Source organism: Somniosus microcephalus, chromosome 23 (assembly GCF_052327205.1).
Source record: "Somniosus microcephalus isolate GS21.2 chromosome 23, FLI_Smic_1.0, whole genome shotgun sequence".
Lineage (NCBI taxonomy): Eukaryota > Metazoa > Chordata > Chondrichthyes > Squaliformes > Somniosidae > Somniosus > Somniosus microcephalus.
Genome location: NC_141009.1, coordinates 13706312 through 13731501, shown reverse-complemented (window position 1 = coordinate 13731501; position 25190 = coordinate 13706312). Strand labels below are relative to the sequence as shown.

Sequence of the window (25190 nt, the reverse complement as noted above, 5' to 3'; positions counted from 1 at the left end):
ATCAAATGTGGCACTTTCTTACAGTCTCGGTGGCCTCTACTCTGTACCTTGACACCTTGGTACTGCCAAGATCAGAAGCCTGTGACATGGACAAAACATGGGTGCAAATACACATAGTAGCAATCCATGGTGCAGCTTGTTGGGTACAGAAATTACCTACATCACTGAACAAATAATAGAACATTTCGAAGGATGTCAGGAATCTCACAGCAGATGTCTCTCTGCCATATGCCAGGTTTCAAAGTGGACCATGCATTTGTTTTTTTAAATTATTCATTCACAGGATGCGGGCATCGCTGGCAAGGCCAGCATTTATTGCCCATCCCTAAGTGCCCTTGAGAATGTGGTGGTGAGCCACCATTTCAGAGGGCAGTTAAGAGTCAACCACATTGCTGTGGGTCTGGAGTCACATATAGGTCAGACCAGGTAAGGATGACAGATTACCTTCCCTCAAGGACATTAGTGAACCAGATGGGTTTTTACGACAATCTGATAGTTTCCATGGTCACCATTACGGATACTAGCTTTTTTTTAAATTCTAGATTTATTAAAAAAAATTATTAATTAACTGAATTTAAATTCATCCGCTGCCGTGGTGGGATTTGAACTAGTCCAGTAACATGACCACTAAGCTACTGTACTCCTGTAACCAGAGGGCAGTTACAATGGCCCAGAAATTCGGGTCGGGGGCTTCCCGCGGGTGCAAGCCCCCGACCTACACTTACCTAGCGCGCCGGCAGTTGACCTCTGGGCCTGCGTGGAATTCCTCTCCGAGGCCTGTCCCAGGGGCCGGCGCGCTATGCTGCCGTGTCCCAGGGGCGTAGTTAGTGCGAAGCGTCCCCTGGGATCACGTGAGCAACAGGCAGCCAATCGGAGCAGGGAATGCTCCATTCCTAAGTCTTGACAGATAGACCTGTCAAAACGTATAAATGCTGAGGCTGTAAAACTGTACTTTACCTTCAAATAATTTTTTTTTAAAAATCACACTTTGTAAATAAACTATAAATGACATTAAATAACTATTTTAAACAAAAATTTAAATTTTTGAAAAAAATAATTTAATAAAAAACGGGCTAAAAATAAACTTACCTTGCTTTAAACTATTTAAAAGTAAAAAACCTGTGGAAAAAATGTTTTAATTTTAAATAATTGACCACTTACCTTTGAAAACGAAGTCTTTACGGCTGCTTTTTACATTTCTAAAATGTACAGACTTACCCGCACGTTAAAACCTGAAAAAAAAAAGGAAGTTCAACGCGCACGCACAGACTCCCGCGCGCACGCGTTCGACCTCTGAACCCCTTGGTTCAGAGGATCGGAAGTGCCGGTTTCCCGCGCATACGTAGTGCATGCAAGATTCCAGCACTTCCATCGGGTCCACGCGCGAGTACTCCGTCCGTACTCACGCGTTGGGACCCGAATTTCTGGGCCATTGACTACTCTCAAAATGGAAGCGGTTATCTTACCAGCAGGGTATCCTTCAAAGCGTAGGCAGCATCGGACAGGACTTTCTCCACCTGTTTCCTGCACTTTTCCTGTTGCTCCAGGAGGGTCCTCTGATTCTCCAGCTGAGATTGCTTTGTCGCCAGCTTCTTCTGAAGGGAGGTTATTTCGTTCCTGAAGATTATGTGAGGGGAGATTACAGCAAGTAATCTTTGAACGTAACTCAGGAACAAGTTTCAGTAACCACTATTTCCTGTAGTCACCAGGGCCCAATCCTCCTCCAATCACTAGACTATAACCCACCCCCAACCACTAGGGCTTAACTCTCTCTCACTGGGCCCCTGGAATGCACAGAAATCCATTACCATGTTTAAGAGTCTCTGTTTCTGCTTGCTCTATATGAAGCTCAAACTCGTAGGGACATACCCCACTTAACTGTGCCCAGAGCGCCTAGGCTCAGATTGGATAAGCAAAGTTTAGGGACCCCCATGCGAGTGCTGGAGTTAAACCAGCTAATACAGCATAGCTTACTGGCACAGAGCACTGGTCAACTTCCCACTGCCTGTCCAGACAGGACCACCCTAACCGTAGGGGCATTGGCTTGCAAGATTATCTGAAGCCAAGTGCCAAAAATTCCAGCCCCCAGTGACGAGGCTTCCCCTCCTGGTCCCATTTATAAGCCAGGCCTGCTGGTCAATCAACAATAGTGCCCTGAAATACTGTGGATCTGACTAGCTCAGTATATTGGATTATTGAGTCAGCCACAGAGGGTTGGCTTGGTTCCAAACTTGTATAGCCAAGAGTGTCACCTTGGTGCCACACCTCAACTCCCCACTCCACAGGATAGTCATTTCTTGGTCACGAGACAATTGACAAACACAGGTTTGAACCCTTGTTAAGCATGGGTTTAAGCAGACAACAGGTCCGAGGAGTTCTTCAAAAGTGGCATGGTGAACAGCACAACTCAGCATAAAATGTGTGAACGCATTGCCACCATTCTCCTGACCATGGCATGGACACTTAATCATAAACACATCAAACCGCAGTTTCACCGACTGGATGTGCAGAATTTCTGCAGCCACTGCTTGCCTGTCTGCAATCCAATCCTGCTGGGTGCTGAGCCCTGGATATATGAGCTCATGCGCTCATACCCAGTCTCAAGCAGCTGCCGTCCCAAGTCTCAAGAGTTCTCTCATCTGTCTCAGCATGGTGGAAGAACCTATGTAGGGCAGCCTGTGACATGCTCCCTAATTTGACATTTTAGATGTCCAAGTCAGGTGCTGCCTACTAAGCTCACTGGTCACCAATTGCTTAATCCAAGTCATCATGTGAAGGGCTTTAGCAAAGAGATATGCCTGCCGATCGCCTGACTCTCCCTCCAGGGTACTCAGTGGCAGGTCGGTGTAGGCCAAAGCACTGCCTCCCTCCAACAGTTTCCTTTTTTTGCCCCAAATTTACCTCAGGACTTGGTCTTAGATCTTGTACATAAGCTGAAGGAAGCCCTTCTCCTGCATTCTTAGCAGTTCTCAATCATGAAAGACAAGTGTCTGAACCCATGTCTTAGACATCATGGGGGAGAAATTCGGTATCGCCGCATTTGGGGCACAATTATCGGCCGGGCACAAAGTTTAGCGCCCGGCGCAAATTATCGCCGCCTACTGCTAAATTAGTCTGTTTCGCCCCTGGAGCTGATTACAGCGCTAAATCAGGCGCTGCACGACTCTCTTAAGGCACTAAGCCGGAGGAGCGAGGCGCTAACTCAGAGGGCGGGTGCAGCGCAGGTGCTGTCAGTTAGCGATTGCACACAGACATGCTGGCGGTCAGCTCTTAAAGGGGAGGGTCGATCTTGATTTGCAGCCGCACCCTGCGCATCGGAGCCCTAAATCTCGGCCTAGGCAGACCTATTGCCAAATCCTGCAGCCAAGGACCATGGAGAGGGCCAGGGAGCGAGCGCAGCGGTTCAGCGAGGGGGCCTTGGAGGCTCTGGTTGGCGCGGTGGAGTGCAGGCGATCTCTCCTGTACCCGGAGAGTGGCAGGAGGCCTCTGCCCAGCGAGTACCGAAAAGCTTGGAGGGAGGTGGCTCACAGAGTGACCTCCAGCAGCATGGTGCCTAGGACCCCTGTGCAATGAAGGAAGAAGTTCAACGACCTCACTCGGGTCGTCAGGGTGAGTGCCTTTTTCAGAAACCTCTTCATCCCTCCATCTCGACCTCGCTTTATGGCCAAAGGGTCTTGAAAGCTCCAATGCCCAGCACTCCTCCAACACCTATGGCCCTTTCAGGAAACTCACGCACATTCAGCACTTTGCATACAGTAAGGGCTATTCGACCATGGGAGGCATTTCAGCCAAGATCATGGCTGCATACAGTAAGGGCTATTCGACCATGGGAGGCATTTCAGCCAAGATCATGGCTGCATCTTTACTCAGACCCCGTCCTTTTTCTTGCAGAGCAAGCTGGCGCATAATAGGAGACAGCAGCAATGGACCGGGGGAGGCCGGCCTCACCTTCAAGCTCTGACCGATCTGGAGCAGCGAGTCCACCGGATTGTGGCAAGCCAGATGCTTCGCCCTGTCGCCACTGGAGACGCCGACCCCGTTCTGGCCAGCAATGGTAAGGTCATCACCTTTTTGACCTCTCTCCTTCCACTTGTTCCTCACAACAGCATCCTTTGACACTCTCGATCCAAATCAGTACATCGCTGCACTCATGCCTCCCTTGCTGCCACCCTATCCTCACGCTAAAGCCACTCTTGTACCTCTCTGCTTTTAGATGCTGATTCACCAGGTGAGGAGGCGGGCCCTCAAGCTGCCACTGGGAGTGAATCTGAAGGCAAGGAGGAAGAGGAAGCCGGACCATCAGCGCAACCCTCTGCCGAGGCAGCCCATGGCCATACTGGGGACACGCCTTCCCTGGAGGGGAGCGGGGGGGAATGGTCTGATGAGGGTGAAGCTCCAGGACCCAGCGGGCTGCAGCAACGCGAGGGGGGTAGGGAAGCTTGGGGACCTTCTCCCCCCAGGGAGCGCAGACGAGGTGCGGCTCCTCGCTGAAATGAGCGCCCAGGCGGAGCAAAGGCACACTGAGCTCATGGCTGCAGTGGCAAGGATGCCTGAATCCATTGAGTCACTGGCAAAGAGTGTCCAGGACTTCGGTGCAGCACAGGCGTCTGCCACGCAAATGCTAAGTGCTACAATGCAGTCAGTGGCTGGTCTCATGCAGACGCAGATTGAGGCCACGCGAGCACTAACTGATGTCACCCTCACTGGATTGGGCAGGTTTCCCTGGGGCCCTCCCCACGTCGCAGCAGGCCAGCAATCTGTGCTCCCGCAGATTGCTCCGCATGCTGAAGTGCTGCCCCGTGGGAGTGCCAGTGTGTCGGTCGAGTGGGGAGTTGCTGTCCTCTCTCAGGATGACAGCATTCCTGCTGCCAGCAATGTCACTTCTCCACTGCAGTTGCCACCACCTGTAGGACAGACTGCTGCCGCCCATGCAGAGTTGGAGCAGTCAGCAGCCGGGCCCTCCAGGCCCAGAGCTGGTCCAGGCCGCCCCTCAAGGGCATCTGCAGTCTCAGTTCCTGACACTCAGCAGCCTTCCCCCAGCCTTGCTGCAGCCACTGGGGTCCCAGTGCAGAGGAGCTGCAGGGTGGGAAGGGGGCAATTTCGCAAGGGAAGCAGATCACCCTCGAAGGGCAAAAAGTAGGTGTGGCGGCAAAATGTTGGTCATTGTTTTATTGAAGGCCAAGGATCGTGGTCATATTTTTGTTACTGTTTTGGACATTGTCTCCAGGTTGTGAGAGCCAGTTATGTGATTGACTGTTTTTTTGTGTGTTTCTTTCTATTGCTTTGTCATGCAGGAAGGATACACAGTTTGGTAAATATAGAAGTGTCTTTATTCAAAATGTGCATGTTTGCTCTTTGCACTCATTGTTGCCTTGACCGGCTTAGGGGTTGCGGAATGGTTCCATTCAGGTTCTTTGAATGGCAGAAGCCATTCCCTCAGAGGGGGCCTAGAAGCGACTTGCTATAAGCCTTTGACGGACGGCCCTTGCACTTTGTGCCTCCCTCCCGTCTTGGTGCTGCTCTTCCTCCTCCTCCTCCGCTGGTGCTCCAAGGCCCGGTGGCATTGGCTGGGTCCTGAGGATTGCCAGGTTATGCAGCATACAGCACACAACAACAAAGTGGGAGACTCGCTCAGGCGAGTACTGCAGGGCTCCTCCAGAGTGGTCCAGACAGCGGAACTGTTGCTTGAGCACGCCGATTGTGTGCTCAACGATGTTCCTGGTAGCTTGATGGCTCTTGTTGTATCGTTCTTCTGCAGGGGTACTGGGCGAACGGAGTGGGGTCATCAGCCAGGTGCACAGAGGATAGTCTTTGTCCCCGAGAAGCCAGCCTCCTGGGTGAAGCGGGGCCTCGAAAAGGTCTGTCACAGAAGTCTGGCGCAGGATGAAGGCATCGTGGCTGCTGCCTGGAAAGTGGGCATTGACAGCGAGTATCAGCTGTCTGTGGTCACAGACCAACTGGATGTTCAAGGAATGGAAGCCCTTTTGGTTGCGGAAATCCTCGGCATTCTCTTGCGGCGCCCGCAAAGCCACATGGGTGCAGTCAATGGCGCCCTGCACCATGGGGAAGCCCGCTATTCTTGCAAAGCCCGCTGCGCGTTCTTGCTGCTTGTCCGGGGTCATGGGGACAGAGATGTACTCTCGTCTCCTTTTAAAGAGTGCATTTGTGACTTGACGGATGCAGCAATGCACCGCGAACTGGGAGATATTGGCAATGTCCCTAGCAGTAGCAGATTGAAAGGAGCCGGTGGCATAAAAGTTGAGAGCCACTGTTATCTTCACTGCCACCGACAGAGGCGTCCTGCTCCTCAGTTGAGGCTGCAGATCTGGCTGAAGCAGGTGGCAGAGCTCAGTGACCACCTCCTTGCTGAATCGCAGCCTTCGCAAACACTGCTCCTCAGACATACTGATGTACGAGAACTGTTGGCGAAAAACCCTGGGAGGGTAAGGTCTCCTGTACCGACACCTGTTGGCCCTCCTCCGTCTGGCCATGATTGCCACTCTCTCTCTGCGCCCTCTCAATCTGATGGAGAAGCACGACATTCCCATCCATTGCAGCCCCCATAGTATGTGGGCAATCAAAGTTATGCCGGTGAAAAAGCGAAGCAGCTACAAAGTTATGGTCAGAAGCCAAAACTACCTCAGACAGCATTGACTCAATGCAGAAGTCTCTCTTTCTCCCTTTGTCTCTCTGCAAATCTTTCTCTCTCTCTCAGAACGAGTTGTCCAAAAATGGCTACCACACAGAAGACAGGAAGAGCCCCCTTTAAATAGCGCCCCCCCGAGCCCCACAGCAACTGGGAAGCGTTCCAGTCAACCTGTCGTTGGTAGCGACAGGCGGAAAGGAGGGGGGCGCCACTGAATTTCTGGTCCGGGGCGCCCCAAGGGCGTTGCACTCTCGAATGACATCAAGATCTGCGTGCGCAGGAGAGCGGGCGGTATGGTTTAGCGCCACCGTTAAATGTCCACTCAATTTTGCGAGAGGCGCAGGTATCGCCGCGCCCGGGCGCTTGTTGGTTAGCGCCCCACTTATCACCCTCTTAAGGCGCTAACGGGTGGCGCTACCAACTGAATTTCTTCCCCCATAAGCTTAATTGGGACTTTGTTGTCATTGAATAAAGGCAGGAGACACCAAAGTGCCCTTTGCCCACAAACTTTCGCTCCTTCCTCTCCTGAAGGCAGTGACTAATATTGGGATGCAGTTCCACAGTCACCTCAGTTGGAAAGTCCATGTGTGGACCTCTGGCTAGGACAGGGTTGGGCTCTGCTCCAACACCCCTCGGCTGTAGAATGGACACTTTGCGTGAGGTATGGAGAGTGTCTGATGTCTGTGGAATCATACTCCAGCATCAGTCAGTGCCATGAAGAGATGGAGAAAATTGGAAGTGGCAAGTATTGACGCAGTTCTTCATTTTCAACAGATCAGTCAGAACTATTAACAGAAGGGTAGGGACATTTAAAATAAGCCTGTAAGCAAGTGTAAGCTCCACAATGAGCCTTTCTGCTCTGCTGGAAGGTTTACCAACACAACGTTGCAATTTTGGAGGATGCCAAGGCCTGAGAGGGGGTGCAGAGGGGATTTACGAGAACAGTACCAGGGATGCGGGACTTCAGTTTCGTGGCGGTCCAAGTCAGCAGTCTTTCTGGGAGAGATATGCAGAAGACGCCATGGAAGGTTGACAGTGAACCATTACATAAAGTTATGGTCAGGCATCTTGCCTCAGGTCCAATTTGTATTTTTCTCCGTTCTGAGAAGAAATACTAAAGTTTGTAATGGCTTTAAATCTTTTTTTTGTATTTGCTACATTTAAACACTGTTTATAAATATATCCTTTAGCCTTGCTTTAATAGAGTGTTTATTCTACCACTGTCCAAAATCAAGGAAGTTACGTGAAGGCACATGATATATCCATCAAGTTTCTATTTAACTCCTGGGCTCATTACAATTACCTGGATATTGGGACGGTAAAGGCACACTACAGTTCACAGGGAGCAAGGGCTTGCTTATGGAAGTGATCTTTGGGGCTAAACCAAAGAAAACTATCTAAGGAAACAGGCTAAAAAACATAAAAGGGACTACTCATGGTGAGACTCCCCTTCTATCAAATATTAAAAGCTCTTGAAGCTCAGTCGGCAGAAGCCCATGTGGACACAGTGTTGGATTGCACATACCTTAGAGATTCATTCTGTTCCTCGAGCTTTCTGATGGCCAACTCAAGTTGCTGGGCAACCTTCTCTCTCTGCATGGAGTCTTCCAGTGATACCCGCTGCTGTTTGCATTTCTCAGTCAGCATTTCGATAACCTGAAATTCAACAAACAATTTACTCCAGTTGGATGGCAAAAGAACCAGAGGCGACATGAGGGAAAACATTTTCACACAACGAGTGGCTAGGATTTGGAATGCACTGCCTGATAGGGTGATGGATACAGATTCAATAGTAGCCTTCAAAAGGGAATTGGATAAATACTTGAAGGAGAAAAAATTGCAGGGATATGGGGAAAGAGCGGGGGAGTGGGACTAACTGGATGCTCTTCGAAAGAGTCGGCACAGACTCGATGGGCTGAATGGCCTCCTTCTGTGCTGTACTATTCTATGATTCTAGGAGGAAACTTGTGTAATGGTTAGACCATTAAAAATGAGAAGTAGACCTCCTGAAAAGACTCTGGCATATGTATCCCATAGTGCAGTATTCAACCATATAGACTGGAGGTGGGGAAGGGGCTGCCAATTGGCATCTTGCGGGATGCATGTGGCTCTTCGGTAACCATCAAAAAGCATTTGATAAAGTACCAGATAATAAACTTGATAGCAAAACTGAACCCCATGGGATTAAAAGGGATAGTGGCAGTGTGCATACAAATCGGCTAAGGGACAGAAAGCAGAGGGTAGTGGTGAATGGATGTTTTTCAGACTATACAATGATGTCCCCTAGAGGTCGGTATTAGGACTGCTGCTGTTTTTGATATATATTAATGACCTGGACTTGAGTATACTGGGCATAATTTCAAAGTCTGCACTTGACACGAAATTCGGAATAGTAGTAAACAGTGAGGAGAACAGTGGCAGATGTCAGGAGGACATAAACAGATTGGTGAAATGGGCAGACATATGGCAGATGAAATTTAATGCATAGAAGTGTGAAGTGATGCATTTTGGAAGGTTGAATGAGGAGAGGCAATATAAACTAAATGGTACAATTTTAAAGGGTATGCAGGAACAGAGAGACCTGGGAGTTTGCGTACGGAATCTCTGAAGGTGGCAGGCCGAGTTGATAAGGCTGTTAAAAAAGCATACGGAATCCTTGGCTATGTAAATAGAGGCATAGGGCTCGATTTTGCCATTGGGGTCGGGCTGGGGCGTCAGGTGGTTTCTGTGTCAGGACCCCGACTCCAATGTGAAGTGGGAAAAAAGTGTGATTTTCCCTAATTGGGCACTTGATTTCCAGCATGTGGGAACCTCTGGCCCAATTAGTCTTTCCATCCTGAAAATCACTTCCAATGACGTCATCAGTGCTGCTGGATTTAAGGCCTGCAAGCATCCTTGCTTCTTCTGGAGACTGGAAACACTTTGGACATTTTATGAAGGACTTCATTTACCGACCGTGTCCACCAGCAAGCAAAAGTGTGCACCTCGCTTTGATGAGCCCTCCCTCCAAGCTCTGGTGGAGGGAGCAAGATCTAATAAGGAGGTGCTCTTTCCTTCCTCAGGGAGAAAAAAGCCACCACAACAGACTAAAGCTGTGTGGCTGCAAGTGGCCCAGGAGGTCAATGCCATCTCTATGTGCCGCAGAACCTGGCTGCAGTGCAGGAAGAGGTTTCATGACCTTGTCCGCACAGGAAAAGTGAGTATGACTTTCTCATCACCCTCAATCTCATCCCCATCGCCTCTCATCAGCACTCTGCTTTGCCAACCTCTTCCTCCACATCCCACTTGACACTAACATCCCTGCACCCTTACCCATTCCCTCTCTCTCTATGGTCACATTCACTTAACTATTCGACCATACAGCCCTCACACTCCCTATCACTGTGACGCAATGACAACAACTTACAACACACAGGGAGGGCCCTTTGTCTCCTTCTAAGCAGCTATGCTATGGATTCTCTATACTCACTCCTTCATTCTCACTCAAACTCCACTTGTGTCCCTCATTGCAGGAAAAGAGAGCTCACAATAAGAGGGAAAGAGCGAGGACAGGAGGAGGGCCACCCTCAGTAGCCCAGCTCACCACATCGGAGGAGGCGGATACCCTGGAAATTGCCAGGATCGAGGAGGATTCCCAAGTGGGGGACGGACAGGCGGGCGCATCACAGCAAGCTGGTGACAGAATAGTTTGGCATCTCTCTCATTGACATTGCATGAGTGACTGATAATGATTCTGATGCTCTAACAGATTGACTGATGATCATCTGCACAATTCAATGTGCATGCAACCTTTACCTCACATCTCTAACTCTTTCCTTTACTCCCCCACAGGACCATCGAGAGACCCCATCCCCATTGTCCAGGAGGAAGAGCCTGAGCTTCCAGACTCCTCAAAGGACGCTGCAGCCTCTGAGGGTGCTCCGTCAGCAGAATTAAGCGCACCCTGCACCAGCGCAGACGCTCACATAGAGTAGAGTTGTCACCTGCCATCCAGAAGAAGAGTGGTGCTGGAACTCCAGGAACAGGTGCAGGAGTCTCTGGCAGGTTTTGTCTCCAGGGTCACTGCGAGTGTGGAGTGAATGGAGGAGTCCATCGCTAACATGAGTAGAGCCTTTGTGGAGGTGTTGGCGCATGAACACATCACCACGGAAAGAATGGCTACCTCCATGGTAGGCTGGCTACCGTAGAGGAGAGGATGGCTACGGTAAAGGAGAGGATGGCTACGTCCATGGAGGAGCTTAGTCGCCAGGGTAAGGAAAACATGGTAATTGTTCAGAATAGACTGACATCTCTTGAGGAGTGATGATCAGCTATTGAGCAAACAAACCAGACCTTCATGCAAGTCCTCTGGAGTAGGACTTCCAGTGCAGAAACGGGTCCTCATGGCCCCCCTGCAGTGCAGCAAGATGCTGTCCAGCCACTTGCTAGCTCTGAAGTGGGGCTGACCCATGAGAGGGATGTTGGTGGCATACAACAAGGAAGTGGGGGCTCCTCTCCAAGCGCTCACACGACCATGCCACTGCAGAGCCATCGGTCAGAGCCCCACCAGAGTCCCCACCCAACTGAGATTGCCGTCTCAACCCCTGCACAGCCGCAGGAGCAGCAGACTGTTGCCGAGCCCTCACAGGTTCGCAACCCTAGAGGACGCCCGCCAAAGGTGTCAAGACAGGAGCAGCAAGAAAGTGAGCAAGGGGCCTCCACATCTGCTGAAGCCACAGGGGAAGCACCACATAGGAGCAAGCGTAAGAGGAAGATAATGCACAAGTATTCACAAGGGTAGTCACTTGGGTGTAATGTGTTTAATTTTGAAAAGCCATTAGTTGCTTATTGTCATAAAAAATTCTGATGGCAAACTGTTGCAGTTGTGGCGTGTGTCATTTCGCTAATGGGACTTCCACATTGAGGGCTTAGGTCGACTTGGAATTGTCAGTATGGTGGTCAGAGTGATAGGAATCCGCAGGTTCTTGGCCACTGTCGATGGTCTGATAAGAAGGTGCAGGCTAAGCAAATCTGGCCAAGATGAGTGCGTCCCTTGCATCCCGGGCAGCAATGTGGTCGCGTGCTGGCGCATTCTGGCCTGTGCAGCTTCAGGTGGGTGAGCAGCAGCTTGGCGCTCCTGTTGTTGCTGCTGTTGGTGGTACTGTTGTTCATGATTCTGCTGCTGCTACGGTTGGACTTCGTCCGAATCTGATGTCCAGGAGGAAAGGAAATAAATGGTTCCCATGCTTGTGGTATATGCCTCAGTTGAGGAAGCGCTCAGTCAAGGTGGCGAGAGGGGTTTCCCAGGAGGTCACACTGGAGATGGGTGTCAGGCTCCAAACTTCCACAACAATGGGTATGCCTGCTAAAAGTTCCCCCAGACCTGAGACAACAAAGTTCTGCCACCTGCAAATGATGATTGCTGAAAACTCCTTTTTAATGGTGGAGCTGCAGCTGTTAGTAAGCAGTCCACTTGTGAGGCCGCCAGGATTCACTGGCGTGTTCCAGAGGAGACGTGCAGGACGTGGGAAAAGTGGTAAAATCAGAAAGGCTTCTCAAAATGGGATTATAGAGGCAATTAAGTGGTTGTTAAGGGCCTTAAGGGCCTATCCCGCCTCTTGGAGGCGGGATGGAAGCAGGGTCAGAAAACACGCATTTGGGAACATTGCTCGGAGGCGGGATCGGGCCAGCCCGCCATTTTTTGTGATTTTACCACCTCACACGCCTCCAATCCATCCTCTGCAGGCCTGGCAAAATCGAGCCCATAAAGTACAAAAGCAAGGAAATTATGCTAAACCTTTATAAATCATTTGTTAGGCCTTAGCTAGCATATTATGTCCAATTCTGGGCACCACGTTTTAGGAAGGATGTCAAGGCCTTGGAGAGGGTGCAGAGGAGATTTACTAGAATGGTACCGGGGATGCAGGACTTCAGTTACCTGGAGAGACTAGAGAAGCTGGGACTGTTCTCCTTAGACCAGAGAAGGTTAAGGGAAGATTTAATAGAGATGTTCAAAATCATGAAGGGGTTTAATAGAGTAAATAAGGAGAAACTATTTCCACTGGCTGAAGGGTCAGTAACCAGAGCACACAGATTTAAGGTCATTGGCAAAAGAGACAGAGGTGAGGAGGAGAATTTGTTTTGTGCAGCGAGTTATGATGATCTGGAATGCACCACCTGAAAGTCTGGTGGAAGAGGATTCAATAGTGACTTTCAATAGGGAATTGGATAAATACTTGAAAGGGAAAAAATTGCAGGGCTATGGGGAAAGAGCAGGGGATTGGGTCTAATTGAATAACTCTTTCAAAAAGCCGGCACAAGCACAATATGCCGAATGGACTCCTTCTTCTGTGCTGTAAGATACTGTGATTTCCATCTCCTCCTTTAAGAACCTCTGTAAAAGCCATCTCTTTGGCCAAGCTCCTGTTCAGCCTTCCTAATATCTCCTTTTTTGGCTCAGTGTCACACCACTATGAAGTAGTTTGGGACCTTTCTCTACCTTAAAAGGTGCTGCATAAATACAAGACGTTGTTATTGCAAACTAAGGCCCCCCCCACCCCCCACCGCCACCACACCCCCTCAACCACTCACTGGCATACTTCCTCCCAGAGAAATATCAAACCTTCAGGTTGCTGAGATTCTTTTTGGCCAGCTCCTTCTGACTTTCCTCCAAGATGAGAATGCTTCGCCACTGCTTCTTCGTTTCCAATTTCAGCTCGTCATTCTCCTCGATTATTTTCATGCTTTTGTCCGACATCTTTCCCAGCTGGTTGCTGATGGTTACGTTTTCACGAATGGCCCTTTTTGTCGTCTCTGCCACCTGCCTTTTTGAGATGCGACGGAACTCTGCAGCCACAGCGTTCACTCGTGAAACCATTTCCTTCTTTAGCCTACGGGAATAACGTTGTGGGTAACGGCTACAGATTCGGCCCCTGCTTTGTGCGGAATTAGCCAATGCTCTTTTTCTAGGTGGTTAAACTACTCCAATTGGATCAGTGCCCCCGGGCTAGGGAAGGGAAAAATTCACCAAGCTTCCCGCTTCCTGATCACTGTCCAGTGACTCATGCTGAAAGGTGCACCCATGTGGACATTGGGGGAGGACAGGACCAGCGTTAGCTGTATTGCCCTTCTCCCCCTCCCCACCATCAAATAACCTTCTGACGCTCAATGACTAGGCTCACACATGACAAAGGGCCGGGAAACAGGAGGGCCACCAGACTGATACCTGGGATGGCAGGAGTGACGTGCGAGGAGAGATTGGGTCAATTGGGCTTATACTCGCTGGAGTTTAGAAGAATGAGAGGGGATCCCATTGAAACTTATAAAATTCTAACAGGACTAGACAGACTAGATGCAGGAAGGATGTTCCCAATGGCGGGGGAGTCCAGAACCAGGGGTCACAGTCTAAGGATAAGGGGTAAGCCATTTAGGACAGAGATGAGGAGGAATTTCTTCACCCAGAGAGTGGTGAACCTGTGGAATTCTCTACCACAGAAGGCAGTAGAGGCCAATTCATTAAATATATTCAAGGAGTTAGATATATTTCTTAAGGCTAAAGGGATCAAGGGATATGGGGAGAAGGCAGGGACAGGGTACTGAGTTTGGATGATCAGCCATGATCTCATTGAATGGCGGAGCAGGCTCGAGGGGCCGAATGGCCGACTCCTGCTCCTATCTTCTATGTTTCTGTTTGTGGAACCATACCTCAACGAGAGTCAGGGACTCAGAAATTGGATCGCACTGCACCGGTTTTACAGGTGTAAAATAGCCGCCAAGGGTCCAATACGGTGGGTGGTGAGTGCGTGTTCATGCCGTGCCGGAAGTGTGCCACCCACCATTTTGGTTAGAGCTCCTCCGTAGGCGTCCGGGGCGCGCACCCGAGCCTGGCGTTAGGCGCTTTGCATATGCACACGGGGGGGGGGGGGCACAACACCTGTTTCATGCCCCCTTTGCAAATTGTGACCGTGACTGGCCACTGCATGCTGCAGTGAACTCAGGCACTGTGGTAAACCACTGTTTGTATACTGTTTGCATTCCATTGTGTACATGCCTGGACATGCCTCAGCTGACTCCTCCCACAAGTCCTAGTATAAAGGTGGCTGCTCCCCAGCCCTTTGTATTTCTGGACCGGTCGACCACTCGAGGCAGACCTCCATTCTTTTGTTAATAAAAGCCTTTAGTTACTCTTCTAACTCTCAGTCTTTTATGAGTAATTGATAGCGCATCAATTTTATTAACAAAATTTTTATAATGGAAAAGATCCTCACACCAGCATGCCTGGACTTAAATCATCGGGAGGCGGACTCATCCACCAAGTTTACTCACTGGCTTAAGTGTTTCGAAAAATTCCTGACCGCCTCCGAAGCAATCAAATCGGAAGAGGACAAACTGGATGTCCTGACCTCCAAAGTGAACCACCGAGTGTACTCGGTCATCCAAGACGCGACCTCATACGCGGATGCTATCAAGCTCCTCAAGGACCAGTACACGCGCCCAGTGAACAAAGTGTACGCCAGGCACCTTCTGGGGAGTCGTAAACAACAACCTGGGGAATCGACCGTGGAATATCTTCAGGCACTGTCCGTGCTTGGCCGGGCCTGTGGGTGTAAGGATGTAAAGGCCGCCGTGTACACAGAGGAACTTATCCGGGACGCTTTTGTAGCGGGCCACAGATCCAATTACACCCGACAGCGACTGTTGGAGCAGAGTGACCTCAACCTCAACAAGGCCTCTGAACTCGCACTATCATTGGATGCAGCCTACCAGGGCATGGATGCCTACTCCTCTGCACCGTGGACGCCGCGGGGAACGACAGCCTGGGACACGGTAGGACCGCCTCATAGCGCCGTGCCACCCCAGCCACACCCCAGCAACGGCCCAACTACCGCAGCAGTGTCCCAAGGCCAGACAGCAGTGCCCCAAGGCCAGAAATGCTACTTCTGTGGCCAGGCAAAACACCCCAGAGCGCGCTGCCCGGCGAAAAACGCGATCTGCTCGGGCTGCGGGAAGAAGGGACACTACGCTAGCGTCTGCAGGGCCAAAGCCACCCCGAACCCCAGCAGCGCCGCGTGTGGGCCATGCGGGCCGCCATCTTGGGCCTCCTCGGCCATGTGCGAATCACCGGTACAGCAGCCATTTTGGACGCCTCCAGCCACATGGGGATCATGGACGCCGCCATCTTGGATGACAGCCGGGACGCAGCAGGCCCCCGACACCGCCTCATCTGATACCTGCAGCGACACACCGACCCCTACGCTGGCATCCGTTACACTGGACCAAGCGAGACCGCACCAACTGGCCAGTTCCACAATGGACATTAAGGTAAATGGTCACGATACAATCTGCCTTTTTGACTCTGGGAGCACGGAGAGCTTCATCCACCCTGACACGGTGCGGCGTTGCTCTCTCCCAGTCCTGCCTGCGCACCAGCGGATTTCTATGGCCTCCGAGTCCCAGTCAGCGGACATTGGCGGCTACTGCGTGGTGACACTCATAGTAGACGGGACTGTGTACGATAATTTTAAACTTCTGGTCCTGCCCGACCTCTGCGCTGCCGTCCTGCTGGGGTTAGATTTTCAGTGCCACCTTAAAAGTGTTACGATGGCGTACGGTGGACCCCTCCCCCCACTCACAGTCCGCAGCCAGCAGCTTCCAAATTGCCCGCCGCGCACCAGGTGCAACCTCTCCACACTCAGAGTCACCCCCCCACCACTGTTTGCTAACCTCACCCCCGACTGTAAGCCCATCGCCACAAAGAGCAGACGATACAGCGCCGGGGACAGGGTTTTCATTAAAACCGAAGTGGAGCGGCTCCTGAAGGAAGGGATTATTGAGGGCAGCACCAGCCCCTGGCGAGCCCAGGTTGTGGTCGTTAAGACTGGCGAGAAGCAGCGCCTGGTCATCGACTACAGCCAGACAATAAATCGCTACACCCTACTGGACGCTTACCCACTCCCCCGCATAGCTGATATGGTCAATCAGATCGCGCAGTACCGCGTCTTCTCGACCATTGACCTGAAATCAGCATACCACCAGCTCCCTATCTGCCCTGAGGACCGCCAGTATACTGCCTTTGAGGCAAACGGCCGCCTCTATCACTTCCTTAGGGTTCCCTTTGGCGTCACCAACGGGGTCTCCGTCTTCCAAAGGGAGATGGACCGGATGGTAGATCAAAATGCGTTGCAGGCCACTTTCCCATACCTGGACAATGTGACCATCTGCGGCCGTGACTTGCAGGACCATGACGCAAACCTCGAAAAATTCCTCCGCACCGCCCAACTCCTGAACCTGACATATAACAAGGAGAAGTGCATATTCCGCACAAACCGCCTCGCCATCCTTGGCTGTGTTGTGGAACACGGAGTCATCGGTCCCGACCCCGACCGGATGCGTCCCCTTATGGAACTCCCACTGCCCCACTGCCTCAAGGCCCTGAAGAGGTGCCTAGGGTTTTTCTCCTATTACGCCCAGTGGGTCCCCTACTATGCGGACAAGGCCCGTCCGCTGATCAAGTCCACCTCTTTTCCCTTGACGGCAGAGGCCCGCTTAGCCTTCCACCGTATCAAGGAGGACATCGCCAAAGCCACCATGCACGCAGTGGACGAATCCATCCCCTTCCAGGTGGAAAGCGACGCGTCCGACTTTGCCCTGGCCGCTACCCTCAATCAGGCGGGGAGACCCGTGGCCTTCTTTTCACGAACCCTCCAGGGCCCGGAGACCAGACACTCCGCTGTTGAGAAGGAGGCCCAGGCTATTGTGGAGGCTGTGCGTCATTGGAGGCACTACCTGGCCGGAAAACGATTTACCCTGCTCACTGACCAGCGTTCAGTCGCTTTCATGTTTAACAACAAGCAGAGGGGCAAAATCAAAAATGACAAGCTCTTGAGGTGGAGAATCGAACTTTCCACCTACAATTACGAGATCTTGTACCGGCCCGGGAAGCTCAACGAACCCCCGGATGCTCTATCGCGTGGCACCTGCGCCAGCGCGCAGATCGATAGACTGCGGGCCCTCCACAATGACCTCTGCCACCCGGGGGTCACCAGGTTCTTCCACTTCGTCAAGGCCCGCAACCTACCTTACTCCATTGAGGAGGTCAGGACCATGACCGGGAACTGCCAAGTCTGCGCTGAGTGCAAACCGCACTTTTATAAACCAGACAGGGCCCACCTGATAAAAGCCACTCGCCCCTTCGAGCGCCTGAGCGTCGATTTTAAAGGGCCTCTCCCCTCCTCCGACCGCAACGTGTACTTCCTCAATATTATTGATGAGTACTCCCGTTTCCCGTTCGCCATCCCCTGCCCGGACATGACCAGTGCCACGGTCATTAAATGCCTAAATGACCTCTTCACCCTGTTCGGTTTCCCCAGCTATATCCATAGCGACCGGGGCTCATCGTTTATGAGCGACGAACTCTGTCAGTACCTGCTAACTAGGGGTATTGCCACAAGCAGGACCACTAGTTACAACCCCCGGGGGAACGGACAGGTGGAAAGAGAAAATGCGACAGTTTGGAAGGCCGCCCTGCTAGCCTTAAAGTCTAGGGGCCTTCCAACCTCCCGCTGGCAGGATGTGCTACCCGATGCGCTCCACTCTATTCGGTCACTGCTCTGCACTGCCACTAACGCCACCCCTCATGAGAAAATGTTTGTCTTCCCAAGGAAGTCCACATCGGGGACATCGCTACCGCCATGGCTGACGTCCCCAGGGCCGGTCCTACTGAGAAGACACGTGAGGACCCATAAAACGGACCCCCTGGTCGAGAGGGTCGACCTCCTCCACGCCAACCCCCAGTACGCTTACATTGCGTACCCGGACGGGCGGGAGGACACAGTCTCCATAAGAGACCTTGCACCCTCGGGGGCTGCAGTAACCCACTACCCACTACCACCCCCCCCCACGATCCGATATCCAGCCCCAGCAGACGGCAGGCCTGGGTCCCGCGACCCGCTCAACATCTACGAGGACGACACGCCAGCGCCACAGCCTACGCGGGACTTGATGCCGGAAGCTTCACTACCCCCGCCGTCGCCACGCCGATCACAGCGGCAGACAAGACCTCCGGAGAGACTCCAATACACTAACTTTTAATACACTTCACCCCGCCGGACTCAATTTTAAACAAGGGGTGAATGTGGTAAACCACTGTTTGTATACTGTTTGCATTCCATTGTGTACATGCCTGGACATGCCTCGGCTGACTCCTCCCACAAGTCCTTGTATAAAGGTGGCTGCTCCCCAGCCCTTTGTATTTCTGGACCGGTCGACCACTCGAGGCAGACCTCCATTCTTTTGTTAATAAAAGCCTTTAGTTACTCTTCTAACTCTCAGTCTTTTATGAGTAATTGATAGCGCATCAGGCACTCAGCAATCAAACCAGTCGTCCTTAAAAGGGACTGGGGCGGGTGTAGCGTTGCACTGGGATCGCTCCCCAATTCGATCACGATCCAATTTCCAGGCCAGTGCTTCTATAACAGCAGTAGAAAACGCAAGAGAAAATTGTGGGAAGTGGAGTATCCGGGAAATGCACAAATACTTTATTTTTTGTTTGGCTTAAACCGTGGGATGTCAGTTGTGGGAACTGGAACTTTCATTTCCATTTTTGGCAACCAGTCTCAACATCAAGTACCCTCAGATCAGGTACAACATGGATTTATGCAAGCAAAAACTCCCTCGTGCACCAACTTGACACCACACCAGCTATCCTGTGATCTTCTCAAGAGAAACGGGCAGTTTACTGCCAAGTTATGAGTGATGGGAGGAGTGCGGCAATTCGCCTCGGCATCACTGGGCTGGGGAGGGAGGAAAACATTAGTTAGGGTTCTCACTCTTAACCCCCGATGGTAAGCATCTGCGTGTTGAGGTCAGGTGAGGACACGATCCGGCTTAACGGTGATGTCCCACAGTCAAGTAGCTTGGCACCACTCACTGTCTGTGCTCCTAAATGCAGAATGCCAACTTGGGAAGATTAGTGGAGGGTTGCTGATACCCATGGAATGGTACCCCCCCCAATAAAACTCAACACCTTCAGGACAGGAAGGGCTGAGCTAGAAAAAAAAATGGAAGACAAAAAATGAAAGATCTTACCTATCTTTATCGACTACTGCCCCCCTCTCCAAGTTGTAAATAATGTCACTGTGCTCTTTCTCCTGATCCTTTAACTTTTCTTCAATGGCCGCAAACTTCGCCATCAAATCATCCTTCTGAATTCGAAACTCCTCAAGCGCGTCCAGCTTCCCAACTGTAAAACAAGAGTGGGCGGGGGACAGAATAGCAACCTTCCTAATAAAATTCCATCACTAGCTAGGAGAGTGGCACAGTGTACTTCTGCCTTAACAGACTTTGACATGGACTTGTAGGAAGCAGTTACAGTTTCCTTCCCCATTATTCTTGGTGAGCATCATGGCTGTGCACGTGCCATCAAGTGAATGCTCTGGGTAAAGGCAAGGGACTTCCCTATAATTACAACATTGGTCACTCCCATCTGCTCTTACATACCTACATCCAACTTATTTGCACACTTGCTGGAGTAGATTGCTTGCCTGCCATTTTGCTTGGGAGCGGTACATAAACATTGTTTTTCTCTACCCTCCACTGGTTTATCTTATTTATAATCTCTGGCTGATGCTCATACTTGTACATCATCCTAAGCTTCAAGGCAAGATGGAACAAGCCGCAGACAGTTACCTGCCCTCGGCTCCTTCCCATCTAGCCTGAACCCAGCAGATCCGTGGAATTTTCTGAAGCGGAAAACAGGAGAGTATTGATGTTTGGACAGGCAGCCTTCTTTTATGCCAAAGTTCACTTGGAAGCCAGTCCTATTTTTGAAGTCTCCAGTTTGAGAATATGGCAGATTGTATCTCCTGCCCTTGTCCGAGTCTGGTGACTTATAGAAACATAGAAGATAGGAGCAGGAGTAGGCCATTCGGCCCTTCGAGCCTGCTCCGCCATTCAATGAGATCATGGCTGATCATCCAAACCCTAGCACCCGGTCCCTACACTGACAGCCATCCCACCCAAGCCCTATCCCCGTAACCCCACGTATTTAATCCCCCCTAACACTAAGGGCCAATTTTTTTTATCATGACCAATCAACCTAACCCGCACATCTTTGGACTGTGGGAGGAAACCGGAGCACCCGGAGAAAACCCACGCAAACACGGGGAGAATGTGCAAACTCCACACTTATATTGAGGCACAGTTCCCGTAGGTAACCACTAGCAGGCTAGAACTTTGCAGGAATGACCAGTAAATGTTGACAGACTGTTCGATCATGAAAGACTTCATAACTGGGATCCATCCTGTCCTCATCCTACATTCAAGTACTATTCTGATGAAGGGTGTACACCAGAAACAACAAACTACCTTTTCTTTTCATAGAAGCTGATGGACCTGCCTCTGTATTTCCATAATTTGCATTTTTTTTTGTTTTTAGTCATACACAACAAAAACTTGTATTTATACAGCACAATTAACGTAGAAAAACATCCCAAGATGCTTCAGAGCAGCGTAATCAAGAGCCATGGACAAAGACATTAGGTGACTAATAGTTTGGTCAAAGAGGTGCGTCTTTAGGGAGGTGAAGAGGCAGAGGGGTTTAGGGAGAGAATTCCAGGGCGTGGGCCTAGGGAGGAGCGGTGCAATCTGGCCAGAGTCAGAGAAGCACAGAGTTCTGGGGAGGTTGCTCAAATGGCAAGAGGTGGAGGAATAGAGAGTTTGGGAAGGGGATTGTAGGACTGGAGGAGGTTACAAAGATAGGGAAGGGTGAAGCTATGAAGGGATTTTAAATTTGAGTTGCCGGGGGACCAGGAGCCAATGTAAGAAAGAAAGACTTGCATTTATACAGCACCTGTCACGACCACCGGACGTCCCAAAACGCTTTACAGCCAATGAAGTACTTTTGAAGTGTAGTCACTGTTGCAATGTAGGAAACGCGGCAGCCAATTTGCACACAGCAAGGTCCCACAAACAGCAATGTGTTTTGTTATGTTGATTGAGGGATAAGTATTGGCCAGGACACCGGGGTTAACTCCCCTGCTCTTCTTCAAAATCATGCGATCTTTTTACATCCACCTGAGTGAGCAGACGGGGCCTCGGTTTAACGTCTCATCCAAAAGACGGCACCTCCGACAGTGCAGCACTCCCTCAGCACTGCACTGGAGTGTTAGCCTAGATTTTTGTGCTCAAGTCTGTGGAGTGGGACCTGAACCCACAACCTTCTGACTCAGAGGCAAGAGTGCTACCCACTGAGCGACAGACCCACTGAGCCACAGCTGACAGAAACAAAGACTTGCATTTATATAGCGCCTTTCACGACCACTGGACGTCCCAAAGCGCTTTACAGCCAATGAAGTACTTTTGAAGTGTAGTCACTGTTGTAATGTAGGTCAGCGGGAACAGAAGTGATGGGTGAGTGGGACCTGGAGTGGGATAAAATGCAGGCGACATAATTTTGCAGGAGGTAAAGTGTATAGAGGGTGAGAGGCCGGTCTGGAATAGTCAAGTCTGAAGGTGCCAAAGGTATGGATGAGAGTTTCAGCGGCAAAGGACTTTGGAAAGGAAAGGGAGGTTGGAGATGGGGCCATAACTTGCAAGGACAGAGGAGTCAAGAGTAGGTGTTTTGAAGTGGGAGGCGCTGACGCCAGTTTTGAAAGGGAGGAAAACAGCCCTTGAGGAGAGGGAATCATTTACAAAGTCAGCTAGCATAGGGGCCAGGAAGGGAAGTTGGTGGTTATCAGTTTAGTGGGAAAGGCATCAAGAGGTGGGTCTTATACACACTTTCCAGGATAGATCATTGGTCAGTGATCAAGAGTAGGGGCCCTGGCTGATCACTTTCCTCTCTCTAGGCTGAAGGTATAAATGCCAGTTCACACCCCACGACTGGCCTTAGTGAGATCTGCTAACTGAGCCCAGACTAGGTATTGAATTTGGGCAGTGATGCGCCATCGCACCGTGTCGGGGTGGATGAAGCTCTCTGTGCTCCCGGAGTCAAAAAGGCAGTTTATTGCATGGCCGTTTACCTTAACGTCCATTTTGGACCGAGCTAGCTGGTGCGGTCTCGTTTGGTCCAGCGTCACAGAGGCCAGCGTAGGGGTCGGTGTGTTGCTGCGAGTATCAGATGGGGGGGGGTTGGCGGTCTGCTGCGTCCCGGCTGGTGTCCAAGATGGCGGTGTCCATGATTCCCATGTGGCTGGAGTCGTCCAAGATGGCTGCTGCTGCGGTGGTTCGCACATGGCTGGGGTTGCCCAAGATGGCGGCTCGCACAGCCCACACGCGGCGCTGCTGGCGTTCGGGGTGGCTTTGGCCTTGCAGACGCTGGCGTAGTGTCCCTTTTTCCCGCAGCCCGAGCAGGTCGCATTCTTCGCCGGGCAGCGCGCTCTGGGGTGTTTGGCCTGGCCACAGAAGTAGCATTTCTGGCCTTGGGATACTGCTGTCTGGCTTTGGGACACTGCTGCGGTAGTTGGGCCGTTGTTGGGCTGTGGCTGGGGTGGCACGGTGCTATGGGGCTGTCCTACCGTGTCCCAGGTTGTCGTTCCCCGCGGCGTCCACGGTGCAGAGGAGTAGGCATCCATGCCCCGGAAGGCTGCGTCCAGCGTTAGTGCGATGTCGGAGGCTTTGTCGAGGGTGAGGTCACTCTGCTCCAGCAGTCGCTGTCGGGTGTAGTTGGACCTGTGGCCCGCTACGAAGGCATCCCGGATCAGTTCCTCCATGTACTTAGTGGGCGTTACCGCCTTACACCCACAGGCCCGGCCAAGCACGGACAGTGCTTGGAGGTATTCCTCAGTCGATTCCCCAGGTTGTTGCTTGCGACTCCCCAGAAGGTGCCTAGCATATACTTCGTTCACAGGGCGCGTGTACTGGGTCTTGAGGAGCTGGAGGGCGGCTGTGTACGAGGTCGCGTCCCGGATGACTGAGTACACTCGGTGGTTCACCTTGGAGAACAGGACAGACAGTTTGTCCGCATCCGTTTCGACCGCAGTGGAGGCAGTCAGGAATGTCTCGAAGCACGTGAGCCAGTGAGCAAACTTGGTGGAAGCGTCCGCTTCCCGACTGTCCAGGTCCAGGCATGCTGGTGTGAGGATCTTCTCCATTATAAAAAATTTAGTTAATAAAATTGATGCGCCATCAATTACTCAAAAGACTGAGGTTGAGCGAGTAACAATCAGGCTTTTATTAACTAAAGAATGAAGGTCTTGTCTCGAGTGGTCGACCCGTCCAGAATACTAAGGGACTGGGAGGTAGTCACTTATATACCTGGAATAGTGGGAGGAGTCAGCCGAGGCATGTCCAGACCTGTACCTAGTGGAATACACATACAGACACAGACAGGTATGACAGTGGTTTACCACAGGCAGGAATCAATTTGGGACCTTCACACTATGTACAGTCCAATACACTTCCACCCTTACTAAAGTAAAATACTGCGGATGCTGGAAACCTGAAATGAAGAGAGAAAATGCTGGCAATACTCAACAGGTCAGGCAGCAACTGCGGAGAGAGAAGCAGAGTTGGCGTTTCAGGTTGATGACCTTTCATCAGAACTGGAAAAAGTTAGAGATGCAACAGGTATTAGGCAAGTATAGAGGCAGGGAAAGGGGGAGGGGGAGGAAAGAACAAAAGGGAAGGTCTGTGATAGGGTGGAAGGCAGGAGAGATTAAATGACAAAAGGGATGATGGTGCAAGGCAAAAGGGCATAGTAGTGGGATAAGTAAAGGAACAAATGGTGGGTCTAGAGGAGGTGTAAATGGCAATAGCAGAATAATTACCAATAGCTGCTGTCTGAAAAAGTGGTTATGATCTGAAATTGTTGAACTCATTGTTGAGTCCGGAAGGCTGTAAAGTGCCTAATTGAAAGATGAGGTGCTGTTCCTCGAGCTTTCGTTGAGCTTCATTAGAACAGTGTAGGAGGCCAAGGACAGACAGGACAGAGAGGGAAATGACAGACGACCTGAAGCTCAGTGTCACGCTTACGGACTGAATGGAGGTGTTCCGCAAAGCGGTCACCCAAGCTGTGTTTGGTCTCCCCAATGTAGAGGAGACTGCACCATAAGCAGCAAATACAGCATACTAAATTGAAAGATGTACAAGTAAATCGCTGTTTCACCTGGAAGGAGTGTTTGGGACCCTGGACAGTGGGAAAGGAGGAGGTAAAAGGGCAGGTGTTGCATCTCCTGCGCTTGCATGGGAAGGTGCCGTGGAAAGGGGAGGGGGTGTTGGGGGTGATTGAAGAGTGGACCAGGGCATAGGCTGCCGACCAATCTAAATGTACACTCTCGGGAGCCGCAAGCCTACATTTCGTTGTACTGCACTTGTGCACTAACAATGACAATAAAGTTGATTATGATTATGATGATGATTATAAAAGCCCACTGACTCCCACAGCTACCTTGGCTACACTTCCTCCCACCCTGCTTCCTGTAAGAATTCTGTTCCATTCTCCCAGTTTCTCCGTCTCCATCGCATCTATCCCTCAATCAACATAACAAAACACATTGTTGTTTGTGGGAGCTTGCTGTGTGCAAATTGGCTGCCGCATTTCCTACATTACAACAGTGACTACACTTCA

At 51.0% G+C, this 25190-nt stretch overlaps 1 protein-coding gene across 1 annotated transcript in view; it reads right to left on the bottom strand.

Moving 5' to 3' along the window:
• The window catches only part of cfap157 (cilia and flagella associated protein 157), a 46577-nt gene that overhangs the window by 14206 nt on the left and 7181 nt on the right, over positions 1-25190 (bottom strand). The window contains exons 3-6 of the mRNA XM_085965424.1: positions 19712-19865; positions 13248-13515; positions 8172-8302; positions 1467-1617 (exon numbers count right to left, since the gene is read on the bottom strand). Coding sequence (XP_085821550.1) covers positions 1467-1617; positions 8172-8302; positions 13248-13515; positions 19712-19865 — 704 coding nt within the window. The remainder of the gene's footprint in view (positions 1-1466; positions 1618-8171; positions 8303-13247; positions 13516-19711; positions 19866-25190) is intronic.